Source organism: Mirounga angustirostris, unplaced genomic scaffold (genome assembly GCF_029215605.1).
Source record: "Mirounga angustirostris isolate CCGP_5_RB_7025 unplaced genomic scaffold, mMirAng1.0.hap1 SCAF_9, whole genome shotgun sequence".
Classification (NCBI taxonomy): domain Eukaryota; kingdom Metazoa; phylum Chordata; class Mammalia; order Carnivora; family Phocidae; genus Mirounga; species Mirounga angustirostris.
In genome coordinates, this window is record NW_026991717.1 from 138,542,404 (window position 1) to 138,561,089 (window position 18,686).

Genomic DNA, 18,686 nt, shown 5'->3' on the forward strand with positions numbered 1-18,686 from the left:
GCCATCAAGCCAGAAGAAGCCTGAAAGAACATGGCTGGTTCCTTCTTTTCTGTGTCACCGCAGGTCACCGCCAGCTACCCAAAAGAGTACCCTCAGCCCATTTTATTTACCCTCATCTACAGCAAAGAGCAAAGACGGCATCCCAGGGCAGGCGGACACTCCAAGAAAAGGACCGTATCTGCTGGTGATGCACAACTGCAGGATGCTCTCGGGCCACCTCCCCAGCAGCTCTCAAAAACCCCTATTTCTCTGGCAGTGCTGAGTCTTCCGGGGGAGGAGGGACCTCTGACTCCCCCTCACCACTAAAACTATCTAAATTCCTTAGATAATGTAAAGGTTGAAAACACAGGAAAGGCCTCTGTTACTCAGGACATCATCAGTGCTACATCTCAATTCCAATTCTGAAACAAAGTGCTACAACTTTAAAGATTGTTATCCGCTGTACATCCAACCCTCCCCCCCCCCCAAAAAAACAGCATGCCACTTTTTATTTCAGGACCAAAGAAAAAAAAGAAGGAATTAAAAAAAAGTAAACAACTTTAAAAGTCATTTAAGTGTTGGCTTCTTGACAAGAAATTACACATGCTTAGCTTAAATCTCAAAAAAGCAGCGCCCTCCCCCCCCCAAATTATAATTTAAAAGATAAGCTTCCCTTCTATATCGCTTGGGAGTCATTGCTCAGGCTGCTACTGGGTTAAAAAAGAAAACAACAAAAACAACAGCAACAAAAAAAGGAAAACGAAGAAGGGATGGATACCCAACAAAATCTCTTAAAAGAATTTAACAGAAAGAATAATAATAAAAAGTATCTGCACATGCCAAAAAATTACAAAACCCAATAAATACAGAAATTATTGCACAGTTAAAGGCTCCACAATAGTTTACTGCCTCAATCAACCCTCGGGTTTCCCTAGGACTTCGGAGACACGGGTTAGGTTGGAGGGCCGCCTCCCCGGGGACCGCGCGCCGAGGGGGACCCGCGCGCGGAGCGGGGCGAGGGGGCGCAGACACGGGGGCGAGCGTCGGGCGAGCACTCCGGCGCTGGCGAAGGGCCGCGGGACCGGGGCGGGCGCGGCGCCCGCTTAGCTCCTCTCGGCCTGCTCGATTTTGACGTCGTTAGTCAGCAAGTGCTCGCCGTGCCACTTTTTCATGTGCTTCTCCAGGGTGCTGTAGACGCTGAAGGGCATCTGGCAGATGTCGCAGCGGTACACCTCCTTGCCGATCTGCCCGTGCGTCTTCATGTGGCGCGTGAGCTTGCTGCTCTGCGCGCACGCGTAGTTGCACAGCTCGCACTTGTACGGCCGCTCGCCGGTGTGGCTGCGCCGGTGCACCGTCAGGTTGCTGCAGTTCTTGAACACCTTGCCGCAGTACTCGCACGTGTCGCTGCGCCGGCCCTCCTTGGAGCTCGGCCGCCCGGGGCCCGGGCCGCCCAGGTGCGGCGTGCTGCCGCCGCTGGCCGTGCCGCTGCGGCCCGACAGGCCGCCGTCCAGCAGGTCCCCGGGCGGCGTGGAGAAGCGCAGGCTGCCGTTCTCGGACGAGTGCTCGGACGACGTGGCGAAGGGCGACTGGCGCGCGTCCGTGAAGCCCAGGAAGGGGTCCTTCATGAAGTGGCGCGACGCCGCGTAGCCCACGAGCCACTGCGAGTACACGTTCTCGGACGGGATGAGCGCGGCGGGCGGCAGCTCCAGGTCCTTCTCCACCTTGATGCGCTTGGCGGCGCTGTTGAGCCCGGGGCTGGGCAGCGGCGCCGGCTTGCGCGGGAAGAGGCCCGGGAAGGGCTCGGCGCCCGGCGCGAAGCCGCCGCCGCGCCCGTTGACCGCGCCGCCCGGGCCCGCGTCCCCGCAGCCGCCGGCGTCGTCGTCGTCGCCCGCGTCGCCGCCGCCCGGCGCGCGCTTCAGGAAGGCGCCGCGCTTGGGCTTGTCGGCCAGCAGCTCGCCGTACGGCGGCAGCGCGCCCAGCCCCACGTTCTCCATGACCTTGCCCAGCACGAGCGCCTTCTCGTCGGCCAGCGCCTTGGCCGCGCCGCCCGCGCCGCCCGCGCCCGCCACCCCGGCCACCCCGCCGCCGCCGCCGTTCTCGCGGTTGCGGCTCAGCTCCGAGTCCATGCTGAAGCTCGACTCGGGCCGGCTCTCGTTCTCCAGCAGCAGCTCCTCCTCCTCCTCCTCCTCGTCCTCGTCCTCCTCCTCGGGCTCGTGGCCCAGCGACGGGTCGCTCTCGTGGTGGCGGAAGTCGCCGTCGGCCGCCTTGAGGCCCTCGCCGGCCAGCTCGCTGGTGCCGGGCTCCGGGGAGCTGGCGGCCGAGAGCCCGTCGTCGGAGCGGCCGGCCAGCGAGCCGGCCTTGTGCATGTGCGTCTTCATGTGGCGCTTGAGCTTGCTCGCCTGCGAGCACGCGTGGTCGCACAGCTGGCACTTGTAGGGCTTCTCGCCCGTGTGGCTGCGCCGGTGCACGATGAGATTGCTCTGGAACTTGAACGTCTTGCCGCAGAACTCGCACGACTTGCTCTTGGCGGGCGGCTGCGGCGGCGGCGTGCCGCCGGGGGGCATGGGCGGCAGCGGCGGCGTGCTCAGGAACGGGGACTTGGGGCTGGGCTGGAAGGGGTTCAGGAGCCGGTGCATAGGGTTGCCGCGGCCCGGCGACACGGGCGGCGGCGTGGAGCTGTTGCCCGCCAGCTCGCGGAGCCGCCGCGAGAAGTCCATGGCGGGCGAGTCGATGGCCATGGGGTTGAGGCGCATGACTCGGTCAAAGGCACTGGGGTGCTGGGCGACGAGCCCCATCTCCTCGGCGCTGAGGCGGTGCGGGTCCAGGTGGTGGCGCGGCGGCGGGCTGAAGAGCGGCGGCGTGCCGGGCAGGCGGCCCTCGCCGAAGCCCGGGTGGTCCCGCAGGATGGGGCCCGTCATGCGCAGCAGGTTGAAGGGGTTGCTGTCGCCCAGGAAATTCATGAGCGGGGACTGGGCCACGGCCTCGGGTCCGAGCGGCGGCGGGATGGTGAGCCGCGGCGTGAGCGAGCTGCTGGCCGGCCCGGGCTCCAGGTAGATGCGGAAGCCGTGCGTGTTCTGCGCGTGCTGCAGCAGGAACCACGCGCTGTTGAAGGGCTGCTTGCATGTTGTGCAAATGTAGCTGGAAGGCTCATCTTTACCTGGGGAGACACACGGACAGAAAGGCAGAGAGAGCGTGAGAAGCAGACGGGGCGCGCGCACGGCGGGGCCACTGACCTGAAGGCGCGCGCGGGGGGGGGGGGGGCGGGCATGAAGCGAGTCCTGGATCCGCGCGGCTCCGGAAGGTGGCCCTGGAAGGCGGCCCCGAGGCGGGGGGGGGGGGCGCCCTTCGGAGCGGGCCAGGGCCGGCGACGTGTCGGACCCTCCGGCGGGCCAAGACCCCACCCGACTGGAGAGCTGAAGAAGCTGGCTCTGTGGGCAGGTGGCCCCGGCAAAGCCCAGATCGGCCACACGACCTCAGCAAGCACCCCCAATTCCTAGACCTCGGCTTGCTCCCCTAAAGAAAAGTTGCTCTTATCCCCATCATCTCAGAAGCCAAATGAGGCGGTGTTGTGAGAATGCGTGATGTCAACGACAGAACAGCCGGGACACCTGCAACCATGACAGACCAAGGTTTGTCAACCAAGGCACTACTGACATTTGGACCAGGAGGATTCTGGGGTGCGGGTGGGGGGGTCCTGTGCTTTGTAGAATGTTCAGCAGCATCCCTGGCCTCTACCCAGTACAAGCCAGTAGCACTCCCTCCCCCAGTTAGGAGGGTCGCAAATCTCTCCAGGCCCAACCAAATGTCCCCTGGGGGGCAAAACCGCAGCTCACGGCTCCCCCTCAGCTTCAGAACCAGTGATTAGGCAATATTTGATCCAAGGGGGTTCTAAAAAACACAAGTCAAACCCAATTGCCTGGCAAACATTTTTTTAAAGAGAAATGGCTGATACCTCTGCATCATTTGGGATTTCAGCTATAGGAAATACGAGGGTTTCACACACCAGCATACATGCCGAAAGTACTGTCAAATTTACACATGAACATATAGGAGCAGAAGGAATTTAGCATGTTAGGAAGCCCACTGCCCTCCGATGCCCCCTCTGGCCTCACACACACCCCTACCCACCCCATGGAATCTGGCCTCCGCAGGCCCCTGGGCGGGAGGGAGCGGGGGCCACTGACAAGCATGAAGACCTTTGCCGGAATGCTACCTGAATGGGAGAATGTCAAATCTGACGGGGCGGTCGAATGAACGGTGGCAAGTGTGGATCTGTTACATGCTGGCTCTGGTGACATCGGGACCAAATCTTAGTGGACACTTGTGGCACTGAGCCAAAAACGTTAGTCTTTGTCCATCATTGAGGCAGTCAGAAAATGGAGGCTGAACGTTTCATCCAGAACCTGTCTCGGGGCCGCCCTCCTCAACCTCCGGGGGCAGCCTGCTGCTTTTCCAGTCTGGGTTGCTCCTAATGCTCTCTATAAAGGGGCAGGTGCGGGCAGGCCCTGCTTTCTGCCATGAGATTCGCTTGCTAGCCAGGGAGGGAACAGAGAACAAGACATCACAGCCCAGATCTTGAAAAACCCCTTTTGTTTTTTCAAACTTTCCTGTACCTGGAAGGTTTTAATGCTGATGAAGTATGGTAGCCGCAGACTCCCTGGTGAAGCCAAAGCTGCAAATTAATTTCCAGACCCCAAATCAGAAGGTGACCTGAGAATACAGCAGGGTGCAGAGTGGAGAAGACCGCCCCCATCTCAGCCTCTCCCCAAAAGACCTTCCGAAATCCTGCACAGAGATTTATTTTTTGTTTTCCGTACACAAGTTATGTTTCCGGGGGCTTCACATTTAGCTGTAAAAACCAAATGACCGAAGGATCCAATGTTCACAGGCTCGGCTGGACAGCTTCAGAGGGCAGAGACCTCCCCGCCCCACTCAGGGCCTGAGGTGTCACAGAAAGGGACCAGCCCGTCCAGCAGGCAGGGTGGAGATCCTACCCAGACCCCAGAACCAACTGGGCCAGAACACCCACCTCCTTTGGAAACCAAGACAGGCTTTAGGAGTGTGGTGCCCCATAGTGATCCGTTCACTCCCGGCTCCTAGTCTGTGTCTGCGTGTTTGGTGGTAAGGAGACCAGTGGGCAGGGGGGGGAAGGACAGAGAGGAAAAAAGAATTGTGAGGTTCGGCTTCACTCTGCTTTTGCTAACAGCTCAAGGAGAACTTCTGAGGCAATTTTCTTTCTCCGGTGTACCCAGTCCGTCTGGGCAATTCAGTTCCCCACGCTGGAGTCCCCGAGGGGAATTTTCCCCGCCTGGAAAACGACAGGGAGGCCTCCCAAGGCCCTGGGCCGCCGTGTTTCGCATGGGGCGCCCGCTGTACGGTGGTACCAACCGTGGGCCTTCCCTTCCGGCACACCCCTCAGCTGGCAGAGAAAACACCTCCTGCCTAGCTGATTAGTTAATGGACTTGGGCGAACGGAGCCCTCTGCCTCAGACTGCCGCACAAGAGAGCTGGCCAGAAACCACAATATTTAGAGTCCTCTTGAAATCCTCTTCTAGAGCAAGGCAGAATAAATATGTAATAAATAACAAGAGGATAAATAAAATGTCCCTTTCTGACACGGAGCTAATAACACAAATGAAGTGCCACATCCTACAAGGTCGTAGATCTTCGAATTAAAGAGCGTTTCGGTACCCTTCACCTTGGCTTTTGGAAACTCTAATTAATCGATTTATGGTACACAGATGCTCTGGTTCTTCATTTTTTAAGTGGGACCCCACCCCCTTTTCCCCGATCTCTTTGTTCTTCATCTTCATCTCCTTGGGCTTCAACTCCAGAGCATTTCCTGTTTCTTGTTCTGCTGGCCACATATTTTCTAGAAAGTTCTACTGCTGGTGAGGAATGCAGATATCAGAAGAAAATGCAGAATTCCCCGGCAGGCCAGGAATAAAGAATCCTCTTCAGCCGAAATGGCCGATTAAAACATTTTTTTAACTCAAAATGGCAGCTGCTGGGAAGCCTGTAGCTACATGTTCTAAAGAGCTCAGATGTTTCCACTTCTTGTTTAAAAAAAAAAAAGAAGAAGGAAAAAATGAAAAAAAAAAAAAAGACACTTCTAAAACTCTGGAGCAGCCAACGGAGGAAGTTACCTGTCCGTAATTCACCCTCAGGTGGGGAAGAGCTATGTGTCCATCAAATAGGATCTCAGAGCCACTGCTCATGCCGGGGTGAGCTCTTTCTTTTCCCACACCCCCGAACTGCTTTGGTTCCCAAACTGTCCTCGCACGATGGCCAGATTCACTGCAGGCGACGGCCTTCCCAGGATCTGACAGCTTCTGACTTTTTTTAAATCTCACAGCCCTCAAAGGCCCTCCCTAGACAACTCTCTTTCCACTCTCCCCCAGCTTTTTCTTTTTTTTCCCTTAATAAAATGTTCATTTCCATATTACCACTTCATGGTTCTCTCTTGCCTAGAAGTAGCCTTGAGCACTAGGGCTGCTCACTTTTAACAAGTGAACAATGTCAGAAGTCTTTGAAGAGCCACTCAGAACATTTTTCTATTCAAAAACTCACTAAATATTTTACACTCACAGCACACCATTCACGGACAGCTCATTTTTAAATGCAATGGAAGACCCCTGGCGAGAGGGTTGGCCCCCTCCCCGTCCCAGGACCGGACGTGACCCCCTCCTCAAGCTCAGGGCCACCTGCCCAGAGGTAAGCTGGCAGCTCCACGAGACCACTTAGCCAGCGACCCAGACAGGATCCACTCCCACCACGCGCCCCGCGTGGCTGCTGAGGTGCCACGTGATCGGTGGATGCCTATAATATTTTGAAGTGACGTACCAGCAACATCAAACCCAGCCTACAGACCTAGAAATGTCAGCTGCGCTTCGATCACGAAATCAGGCTTGGCAGCTCAGAACCCAGGGCCCGTGTCTGTCTTTGCTTGCTTGCTTCCTTCCTCAGACGCTTTTACTCTCAGTTGGCAGAAACCCAGACTGGATCTTCTTTGCTCTCCTGGCTCTAAAGGGAGTTCTTACGATTTTCTCAACCTGGAAACCCTCCCTGCCGTCTCTAGTTACGAGGGCCTGGGCGACCCTACCTCTGCCTTGATGTTCCCAGCACGGTGAGGTCACTCAAATCACAACCTCTTTGGGCCTCGATTTCTACATCAGTAGAATGGGAATAAGATACCTGCCTTTAAAGACGGCTGGGGGTACCCAGTGAGATCCTGCATGGGGACACACACTGAACATCGAGCATGACGCAGATGTTATGAGTGGGGTTTGTATAGTATCCATCCTTGAACCTGGCGGTGCATGTTTAAATCTGGCAGTAATAAAACCCACCAGGAATTTTCATGCAGCCTGCCTCAAGCATGAGAGGCTCCAGGGAAGTGAAAACCTGTTCACAGTGAGGAAACATCATTTCTTACAGTGACGCTTGGGGACCGACCGGCAACTGGACCCTCCTGCAACGGATGAGTCTCCCTCCACCATGAGGGGTTGTTCCTTTTTTTTTTTAATGAGCATTTAAATAATTGTTCTTCCTTATTATGCTGGTTACTCTAATAAGACCAATAAAGGTATCAGGGATGTTCAATAAAAAACACACCTTTAACTGAGTAATTATTCAATGAAAAAGCCACAGCTGAGCGCGCTAGTTTAACGGGGTCTTTCCAAAGGCCAAGTGACGCCACGAGGAAGGGCGCTCGTGCCTACGGGAGAGGAGCGGTCCACTGCTGCTCAGAGGGGGCAGCGAGGATGCCCCCCCACCCCCCAGCTCACGCAGGGCCACAGGTGAGATCCCGCCCGGGCCGTTCTCCAAAGCTGGGCAAAATTAGAATCGGGACCCTTGGACTCTGATCTAAGAACCGGGTCTTGGCTTCACACAGCCCTCCACAGTTTGCAAAGTGCTCCGTAGCTGGTTTAGCATTTTTGCCAGTATTAGCATCTTTCGTCGTTCCTCACCCCGCCTCTGAGGAAGGCCAGGCAAGGGCTGCATCCCTGCTGGTGCATGAGGGAATGGAAGCTCAGGGAAGCAAGCGGAGAGAGCCCCGTAGCCAGCAGGGAGAGGGCCGCGGCCCTCCTCAGGCTTCCCTCAGGTTCGCTCCCCGCCGGCTCTCCAGCGCTCAGCACCACCTGAGGGACTGATCCTTCTCGCTACACTCGTCAGGGCCTGTTTTATGATGAAAATGGCCAAGAAGGAGGTTCTCCTGCCATGCTGTGTGCCCTTCGGTGAAGGGCACAATTATCCTTTCCTGGAACCCAATCGAGGCCACTGCAGGCCTGGCCCCTGGAGGGGGACATTTCACAAAGCAAGTAAGCCCACTGGGGGTTGGGGGGGAGGGCAACAGAACCCAGGACCCAGATGCAGGGCAGGATGCCGGATCCCAGGGTCCCCTGTGCCCCAAGAAAGGGCTTGGTTCACTGGTCCACACCCAGTCCTCCTCCCGAATCTGTAACTGCTAACAATATCGTCTGCACTGTTCCAAAATGATAGTAATTATTATCACTAGTATCCTTTGGATGTGTAGACCCCTTAGTAGTTGAAAAACCGTCTCCCCTTTCATGAGCCCAGAAAGAAAATGTCAGCTGGCCACCTGGGCGGTTTTTGTAGGTTTTGTGTTTCTATTATTTCTGAGCATGGCTGTCTACGAAATCTAGAATCACCCCTGCTTGATCTGCAGGTACCCTGTGAAACATCAGCCTCTCTCCAAGTCGGACCTATGGGAGTAGTCACGACAGCAGGAACCCTAAGCCATCATTAGATCCTTACACGGGCCTGTCCACAGCTAAGTAGAGCTGACCTCACCCGAGGCTCCACACAAGCCCCGAAGAGCTGTCACTGGCCCCATTTCACGGAGGAGGACACTGAGGGCTGGAAGAGGCAAGGCGGTTTGCCCGAGGCCACACAACCGGCTGCGCTCTTGAGCCCTGTGCCAACTGATAAAAGCCCCGGCAAGAGAGGAACGTGTACAGACCTGGGACCCCGGGCCAAGGTACCTGGGCATAGCTGTGCCGGGCGCGGCACCTTACCTTTTGCTCCAGCCCAAGTGCTAAGAAGCGGAGGGGTGCTGCTGTGGGCTCGAACCGCGGTAACTCGGTGAAATCATGCTGATTACATCTCATGGAAAAGTAAGAGATGCACTTTGGTGGGGGTGGGGGTGATATACCACTCCTGTGTGGTCTCCCTGGTGCTCAGCCAGGCTCTGCCTCACAGAGCCCACGCCCCTCCACCACTGCCCGTGGCAGACGTGGCCAGTCCATCCCTGCACTCTCCCTCCGGGCCTCGGAATCCTCTAGATCCTCATTACCACATTCAGTGTGCCTCTGCCTCGTTGCCCTCCATGGATCCCAGTGCACAGAAGCCCAGTAAGTGGGGGCCCAGGTGAGACGGGGCTCAACTAACGAGGTGGCAGTGTGTGTCCTGCTGAGAGCCAAGACCCCACTGGCCCTTCCTTTGTTCAGTGCACAGACAGGAGCTGGGCACCCTGGGCATCCGCCAGGTACTCTCCCTAGATGGACAGAGCTCACGCTGCAGGGGGAGACGAGACACCTAGTGCCCCCTCAATCATTTGATGAACAGTACGAGCACTGCTAGGTGGGCAGCCAGGGTGCCGGGAGAGGGAAGAACGCAGGGGCCTGGCGGAACTGGGGCTTAGAGCCTACGGCGTGGGGCTCCCGTCTGCATGGCCTCCTTTAGTCCTCGTGATAACTACACACCGCGACCACTGACAGGAGCAATAAAGGAGGCTCAGGGAACGTCAATGAGTTGCTCAAGGCCACATTATTGGCCCTGGGTTATTGATTAAAAATTCATCATCTGGGCTAGATTCCAAGCTCCCTGAGGACAGGGACCGAGCCGGCCTTGGCCGCTGCTGTGACTATGGCCACCCACACAGTGACCAATGCACACGTGCTTCAGAACTGCGGGTGACCTGCGAAAATACTGTGTCCCACGGCCAGCGCTGTTGACCACATCGTCACCCAGACGAGGGTGTCTGGGTGAACCTGCCTGGCCCCACAGGGCTCAGCCTTCACCTAGTGTACCACTCCCTGGGCACGCCGGGCACAGGGCCCACCCAACATGCCCACGCCTCTCAGCCGCAGCGCCTACCACCGGGCAGGCCGGGATCCCAGGGGACTCCAAACAGAACCTGGACACTAGGCCACGGCCACCGCCCCGCCCCCCTCTAAGCTGGCGTCAGCAAGACGGGCGAGCAGGCCACCCCCCCATCTTCCCGCATCACAGGGCTGCCGGCCCCTGCTGCCCAGGGCGAGGGAGAGGCACTCAGCCTTCCCTCACCCTCCCGGTCCTCTGCTTGAGGCCACGTGTTTACACACGGGCTGGCACCTGCTGTTCCCTGCGCCCAGATTACCTGCCTTTCCTTCTCTGCCTGAAAATGTCTTTTCAGACCCTGCACCACCGCCAGAGTATTCCCCGGGCATTTGGGGAATACTACTTGATACTGATCACACGTACTATCATAATCTGTCCTTGACCTTGGTGTGTTCAACTCACATGCCATCTGCACGTGTCAATGCCGGACCTGGACTCTCAGGCAGATGCTCACAGAAACTCTAGGAAGTGGGTTTTAATCGAGACTTACATAAAAAAGAAATGAAGTCTCATCACAGCTACGTGCAGGACCCAAGGTCATATGGTTTATGGATCACAGAACCCAGATTCACACAGGGTCTGAGTCCCAGAGCCTGTGCTGCATCCAGACACACAGCTGGCTGCCCCCTCCACACGAAACTGCAGCCTCCACTATCGTGGGCCCTGGCGAGGGGCCCGGAGCAGGCACACAAACCACTCCACCCACACCCATGAACACCAGCAAGCTGCAGGCTGGGGTACCTCGGCTGAGACTAGACACCTGACACACGTGGGAAGACCCCGCTCAGCCTCTCAGCGTTTGGGGACAGTCCACTGACCCTGCCAGCATCCCAGGGGCAGAGGTCCACTGTGTGCTTCATATGCCTGGAGTTAACTAGGGCTGGGAGACCGGGCCTCCAGCCTCCCCCACAGCCTCCAACTCAAGCCCCCAACATCCCCCTAGGCAGCTGTGCACAAAAACACCACTGAATCTTGCTTCAAGCAAAAGAGACATACCTGGGAAGTGAGTGAACCCAAGGAAATCTAACTATGTCCCAAATGCTCTAGGGACATGCGTTTCTCATTCATTCATTCATTCATTCATTCATTCATTCATTCATTCATTCACCTCACTATCCAGTTATTCACGGCAGACACGATTCAGAGGGATTGGCCATGACCCCTCCCCTCCAGGAGGCCATAGGTAGGAGCTGAGAAGCGGGGGAGAGTGAGTGGACACAAAGGATCCTAAAGCAGAGCAGAACCTGCTGAGGGACTTCAGAACACCTGGGGAGAAGGCAGGCAGGCAGGAACACTGCACGGACGGGAGTGCAAGCCGGGGAGAGGGCACCTGCCCAGACCACGGAGGGAAGGCGTGTGGATGTAGGGCACTGCACGTGCACCCTCAGGGCTGCAAAGAAGAGAAAAGCCCGGGGAGGGGAAACGGGAGATGCAGCCGGGGAGGGACGTACCTCCCAGAGATGGCACAGATGCCTGCTCATGGTGCGGGGCTGTCCTCACTCGTCCACACTCACCGTCCAAACCCAGGGCTCAATATTAAACACGGAGAAGAGGTGCTGCTCTCAGGTGTCCTTATCCTTCTTTTAGGGAAACCAAGGAGCACATCAGGACAGTACCCAGGATCGCACTACATCTGGCACCCCAGAAACTGCACTGTGGTAGCAAATGATGAAAGGATCTGTCCGACACCATGTAGTTAGTCACTTGCTCCGTCCCCCCTTCCTTGGCTCTATGACACAGAAAGCACCTGCCGGGCTCTGCTGAATGGAGGGACACAGCAATGTACGTCTGTCCGCATGGAGCCTGGGGTCAAGTGCAGGGGCTAATGAGTCCCCACGTTTCTAGTAAGGCTTCAGGCCATGAGGTCACTAGGAGAGGCTGTGACATGAGGCACAGGATCCAGAGGAGGGACAGGCGGACAGCGTGGGAGGATCAGGGAAGACCTCTCCGAGGAGGAGCTCCTGGAGCTGAATTCAGAAGGAAGGAGTCTGTTGTGCAGAGCAAGAAAAGAAAGTGTGTGCCTGGCAGAGGAAACTGCACACACAGAGGCATGGAAATGGGACCCCAGATTCACAGAGGCAAGGAAAAGGATGTGGGACTGAAAAGGGGGTCTCAGATCAATCTGAAGAGGCTCTGAAAACACAAAGAAATGGAGCCAGATACAGATTAAATTCCATCGCTATCAATTCCATCATGGTGAAAACTCTGATTTTTTTTTTTTTAAATATGAAGATTTTCAAACCCACACTCAAGGCCTACTTGAGTCAAAAACTGTTCCATGCAACAAAATGTCAGTATAACCAAAGGATGAAGGGGAATCCCTTGAAGGGCTCTTTCTGAGACCAGATCTACCCTTTCTGAACTGTGAAACCGTAAGATATAAAGAAATGAAACCGGGGCGGGGGGGGGGGGGCTGGAAAATGCAAAGAGGAAATTTAAAATCCAATCTATGAGGCTCACTAGACTACAAGTTGGCTTCAATATCACTCTCTCCAGCAGGAGTTCTATTATTCCATCAAGATTCTCATCTGAACCACCTAGGCCTGTGATCCAGCTTCAGGAACAGGGTGGCCCAGGTTCTCAGAGGAACAAAGAAGTACTAGAACTGAACTGCAGCTGCAGGCACCATGCACCCCAGATTTCCCCAAACAGTCTCGATTTCAACTGCTCAATTCTGTGGTCAGGCCAGGTGTGCAGTTCAGGCTCAGGAAACAGCCACCCAGCCCTGAAACAAAGCAATATTGCTGACCACGGGGGCATCTCGGGGAAGGGTGAGAACGGTGGTGTTTGCTAGTAAGATGGAAGAGCCGGAGGCCCTTCTGACACGCGGAGTGATTTTGTATGTGGCAACGCACTTACGGCATTCTCGAAAAACTACGGCACATTCCTCAAGATCATCTTTATAGAGCTTCCCCCCCCCTTTACATAAGGCACGCAAATCAGCTGGAAATAGTATGTCTTCCCCAAAATAGATGAATGCATCGTCAGATTCCCTTGAAATCTTTCTGTCGACTTCTCTCAAAAGGACCTACGACAGTGGGTTCTGGTGGGCTGAGAGATACACTTACTTTGGTGGTTTTGTTCCATCCCCCAGTCCCCCGCAAATATATGTGGTTCTCTGAACGCACCGCACCGTAGCACTCTGGGGACAGGAGTTTAGCAGAGAATGTGTAGGGGAAGCATGAAGCAAATCCTCCTTATCATTTAATGGAAAAATAAAGAGTGAATTAAGAAATAAACAGGTAGGGCGCCTGGGTGGCTCAGTTGGTTAAGCGACTGCCTTAGGCTCGGGCCATGATCCTGGAGTCCCGGGATCGAGTCCCGCATCGGGCTCCCTGCTCGGCGGGGAGTCTGCTTCTCCCTCTCCCACTCCCTGTTTGTGTTCCCTCTCTCGCTGTGTCTTTCTCTGTCAAATAAATAAATAAATAAAATCTTTAAAAAAAAAAGAAAAAGAAAAAGAAATAAACAGGTAAAAAAAACACACACAACTCAAGGCGTGAGCTGCCGGGGTGCGAGCTGGTGTGTGCGGGCGTGTGCACACCTCACGGGTATCTTCACGCACGCGTTCTGGCTGACACAGGAAGTCTCTCTTCTCCATTATTCATGACTTTCTTCACAAGGCAGGAATAAGGCTTCCTTCCTTTCCTTAAATCTACAAAAATCTTCACATTCCACCCCAAGAAGTATTGCAGGGGCAGTAAATCTCGTTTCAATGGAGTGTACGTTTAGCTCTGAGGAGATAATTGACGTTATGGAGAGCCTCGACACCGAGTTATATAGGTTAGCTAATGCAGAGGGGACTCATTACCCACACACTACAAACAAGTAGTAATATATGTATATTGTTCAGAATGGCGTCATAGCCAAAGTGTTCCGGTCCGCAGGGATTGATAAAACACAAGAAAACAGCAGACATGCACTTGTAAATTTGTCTCATTTGTCTCTGAAGTTAAAGGTTATTCCCTTGTTCTGAATTTGTAATAAAAACATGCTAGCCCAAGGTTTGTGGAGGATGTTTGAATATTTAAATTGTGTATAATGATAGGCAATTATAGGATGAAAACTGGACCGTGTGAATGGGGGAGCACTGTCTGGATCACCAAGTGTTTTCCCACCAACGAGTCATCTGTCTTTCACGTGCCACCCTTCCCCCTCCCGGAGGGCTGTGGGGACTGTTACCAGGTCCCACGGCCACCAACCAGCAGCCAAGCAAGCTGGGGTTTGCTCGGGTGCGTGGGTTCCTCCCTTTCTTTTTTTCTTTTAGTTTTGTTTTCTTCAACACGCACAGCACATCTCTCCAACCACAGGCGGGGACCGAGGCCACGGCCCCTGGAGGACGACCCGCCACACGCCGTCCTTCTGCAGCCGGTCAGCGCTTCCTCGGGGCGGGAGGCAAGGCCGGGCGTGGGGAGGGGCCTGCCGGCAGAGTGTGAAGGTCCCCCTGCTCCCAATTGGGGTGCCCGTCACCCCAACTCCCTCTCTGGTGGCACGCCCGGGGTGGCTCCGTGGCACCCTGGCTAGAGCCAAGGTGCCCGCCTGGCCCCATCCAGGTTAACCAACTGCAGTGTTTGAGTTACTCCAGCCGGCTTGTCACCGAGCACAAAAGTCATCAGCGAGTGAATGTTCTTTTCTGCACCACAATTAAGACGAATCAATACGACGTGCCGCAAATGGTATTTTACTCTCAATAAGAACTCGAGCTGAGTTTATTCAGAATATTTTAGCGCTTCCCCGGGGGATTTTGGGCCGACGCAGATGGCAAATAAAGTACTCAGCCTAAGGCTACAGCACATTATGGTAATTCTAATGTCAGATGTACTTTAATATACAGCTCTATTTAATCACCCCATTATTTCACATTTCCATATGAAAAACCTGCGGCACTTCGGCAGCGCTTTGCCTCTTCCACGGTGCCAGCTTCCTCCAACCTGCCGGCAGCCAGGGAGATGGTCATTCTCACCAGACGCAGCTCAGTGTCGAAGTTTCCGGGTGCTCCATGCACAGCCGAGCCACCAGGCATGATCAGAGAACCAGAGGATTCAGAGGCATACCAAATGCCACGGAGGTTACAGAAAACCCAGACCGAGCACCCCCACCTCCCCCACGCACAGGTTCTCACACACACATGCACACACATGACGGGGACACAATTACATACATGCCCTCCACGCTGCCCGGCTCCATCACCAGCAGCCTCAGCATGGTGGCTGGGCAGCCCAATGGCTAGATCCAACTGTGGCTCAGGGCTGGTGGAAGATGTGGCTCCCGCCGTGGCCCACAGAGCCCATGCCAGGGGGTTCTCACAGCACTGCGCCCCCTGCCCCCCCAACCAGGGGTACATGAAAGCAGCAATGCCAAGGGGCAGGGGAGCTGTGCTGGCGGTGACAAAGGACGTGGGCAGAGCAAGTGGGGGGCCAGGGGGGGCAGAGGAGCTGCCCAAACTGCCTGTACAATCTGGGAGCCAGGAGGCCCCCAGGATGGTGCTGTCAGGTTTGCACTGGAGAACCCGAAGCCAAGAAGCCCAGGCCCCAGGGGAGGTGGAGTCCTGTGAATTCCAAATGGCTCTTGCACCTCCAGGCTGGCTCTGCTGGCCAGTTGGCAGAGAGAAGCCAGCGGAAGCCTGGGTTTTGGCTGAGCCCAGGAAATCACTCTCTCGCGGTCACACGCATACTTGGCCACGCGGCCTTCCAAGGAAGCCCGGCACAAAACCCGCCGACCACCTGGTTCTAGATTTCTCGAACAGGAGTCTGCTGATGGATGAAGGGACACCTGGCACCTGACCCTCCCGGCTGCCCCAGGAATGAGTCAACATTAAAGCCACAGAACACGATTCTTGTAAATGAATACAGTGTATGTCGTCAAAATGAGGTGCTTGCCTGTGAGCAGGCTAGGTCCGGTTCCTACCACGGGGTAACAACCTCTCAGGAAAGGAGGCAAGTGAGGAGACAGAAGGAAGGGAGGGAGGGTGCAGGCAAGCGAAGAAGGAAGGGCAATAAAGGGGAGAATGTCCCAGCGTACAATGCCAAAAACACTGGCAAATTCCTCACAACTGTTGGTTCACTGATAAGATGGTCAGTTACCTAATGCTAACAGAGCTGTATTAGAAGATCCACGTAGGGGGGCGCCTGGGTGGCTCAGTTGGTTAAGCGACTGCCTTCGGCTCAGGTCATGATCCTGGAGTCCCGGGATCGAGTCCCACATCGGGCTCCCTGCTCGGCAGGGAGTCTGCTTCTCCCTCTGACCCTCCTCCCTCTCGTGCTCTCTGTCTCTCATTCTCTCTGTCTCAAATAAATAAATAAAATCTTTAAAAAAAAAAAAAAAAAGAAGATCCACGTAGGAAACATTTTAGAGAAAACTGCTTGCTTATTTGAAGGCACAGACTCTGGCCAACCTGGCCATTCCAACACCTACAGATGCAGCTGGGACAGCTCACTGCCCCTCACCGGCCACACCGGGGCCACCCCTCAAACCCGGATCATCCTGCCACTTCTTTTAAAAATTTGCTTTGGGGGTAAAAATCAAGTGGGGGACTCATTCTCAATTTTCAAGGCTTTTGATTTCACTCGGCTATTATTGCTGATGTGTAAACCTAAAAATGGGTCCTAATAATCTCCGGGCCTTTTTTTGGCTGTAAGTTTGGGGAAAAAGGCCAGACCAGTGGTACCTGACGGAGGACTGTTTTGCCCATGCAGAGAATTTTGGCAATGTCTTGAGACATTCTGGATTGCCACGATTGGCAGAGGGGAGGGTGTGACTGGCATCTACTGAGTCGGGGCAGGGATGCTGCTCAAATGTCCTACGACAGGAAATCATCCAGCCCCAAAGGTCAGCATTGCCGCGGATGCACAACCCGGGGACAGACCAGACCCCTCACATTCAGTACCGGCCTCCTTGTAGGCTCTGCAGCTGAACCTGCAAAACTGACTGCACGAGAGAGAGAGAGAGAGAGAGAGAGAGAGAGAGAGAGAGAAAGAGAAAGAGAGAGAGGAGAGGTGGGGAAAGAGGGTGGAGAGAAACTGAGAGTCAGAGGGGAGGAGGAGGGGCCGACATCATTTACTTTTGGCAAAAAGCAAGCTTGGGGCATCCCAGTCAGTTTCATCATTACAGAAATCATCTGAATCCGAGTCGCCGGGGATGGCGGGTCCGGGGCTCCCAGGGAGCTCTCTGCCTTGCTCCCCGCTAAACAGGCAGGGGGAGCTGGGGGCCATTAACAGTGCCAGCACGCCCCGCTCCCCAGCCCTCCTCCAAAAACCCTTCCGCCTGAGGGTCGCCTCCCTCCAGAACTGGGCTCTGCCACTGGTGCAGGGATGTCAGGGGCTGCCCTAGATTCGGCTGCTCAGATGTGAGCCTTGCAACAGCGGCTGCAGGAGATGAAAACCCAAATATACTTCCTGAAGTCAAAGAGATAAAAATACAATTTCTGCTGTGTAGGGCACTCTTTCACGCTGCAGCAATACTTACGGGGTGGGGGGGGAAGGGGCGGGCTGGGGGGGGGGAGCGAGGAGATGACCATGCAGGCTTAAGTAAATTCCTTTTTTTAAAAAACACACGATCCAGAGAGATGACATAAAAAGTACAATTAAGGACCGCTCAGAATCCCGAGGCCTTCGAGAACGTGCTGCCTCCGGAATATTTTTAGAACAATCACTGGAGTGATTCTTCTTAGTTGTAGAAACACTCCAAATCAGAAAGTCAATTTTTCCTCTATTTGCAGAAGTGAGCTGGCTCCACTGGACGGCAGGCGCGTGTTTTGCTTGGCGGCTGTTCACAACACTGTCTTGGCAGCGTTTCCTTGGAGCGCGCACGGTGAACCTGGCGCTCACACACAGTAGCACTTGCATTTCAAACGCCCCAGCCACGCTTCCCTAATAACAGCCTGGGAACTGCAAAACCCCTGTAAGCCCAGCCCTTTAAATGGGGAACAGAGCGCGGCCTTCGGGGCCCTTCTCACCACAATAGGGGTTGTAAACTGGGGCTGGGGCTTTCAATAAAGATGTTAAAAGGCAGGAAAAAAAAAAAAGCCAATGCTGCGACATTCTGGGGACCGTGAAAGCTACCTTCCCCCTCGCCCCCTGCTCCCCCCCCACCCCCCTCAGGCCCAGCCCTGGCTGGCTCCCCTGACCCATCTGCCCTCTGGACAGGTACCAGGTTGTCTCCGGACCTGCTGAAGTTTTTGCCCAGGAAGGGGCATGGGGACTCCAGAACCACACTGGGGCTGGGGGTCCTTGGGCCTGACAGATCCGGCTCTCCTGCTTCTAGCCTCGGCTAATGTGAATGAGGGAACTTGACTGTGGGCTGAGTTTCCTTCTCCTCCAGCGGCAGGAATACCTGTACGGGGGATCTAGAGCATGCGTGTAAAGAACCTTGCACCCGGTCAGCGGTCAGCGCTCAACCGAGGAAGCTATTGCGCGAATGTGAATGAGCACATGAATGAATGACTGGGTGAAAGAAGGAATGAATGAATGACCACAGGATGGAGTGAAGAGGGGGGAGGCAGAGAACCCACCCCTCCCCTCCCCTTCCTGGGGCAGCAGCTGCAGCCCCGCCCCCCCCCACCAGGGGAGCCATCACTCAGAAAAGGGACT

The 18,686-nt window shown here is 55.3% G+C and overlaps 1 protein-coding gene across 5 annotated transcripts in view; it reads right to left on the bottom strand.

Moving 5' to 3' along the window:
- Nucleotides 1-323: 323 nt before the first annotated feature.
- BCL11B (BCL11 transcription factor B) overlaps nt 324-18,686 on the bottom strand; it is a 92,316-nt gene continuing 73,953 nt past the window's right edge. For all 5 annotated transcript variants that reach the window (XM_064571547.1, XM_045902034.3, XM_045902032.3 and 2 more), the window contains one exon: nt 324-3,136. In XM_064571547.1, coding sequence (XP_064427617.1) covers nt 1,083-3,136 — 2,054 coding nt within the window. In that variant the 3' untranslated portion in view covers nt 324-1,082. The remainder of the gene's footprint in view (nt 3,137-18,686) is intronic.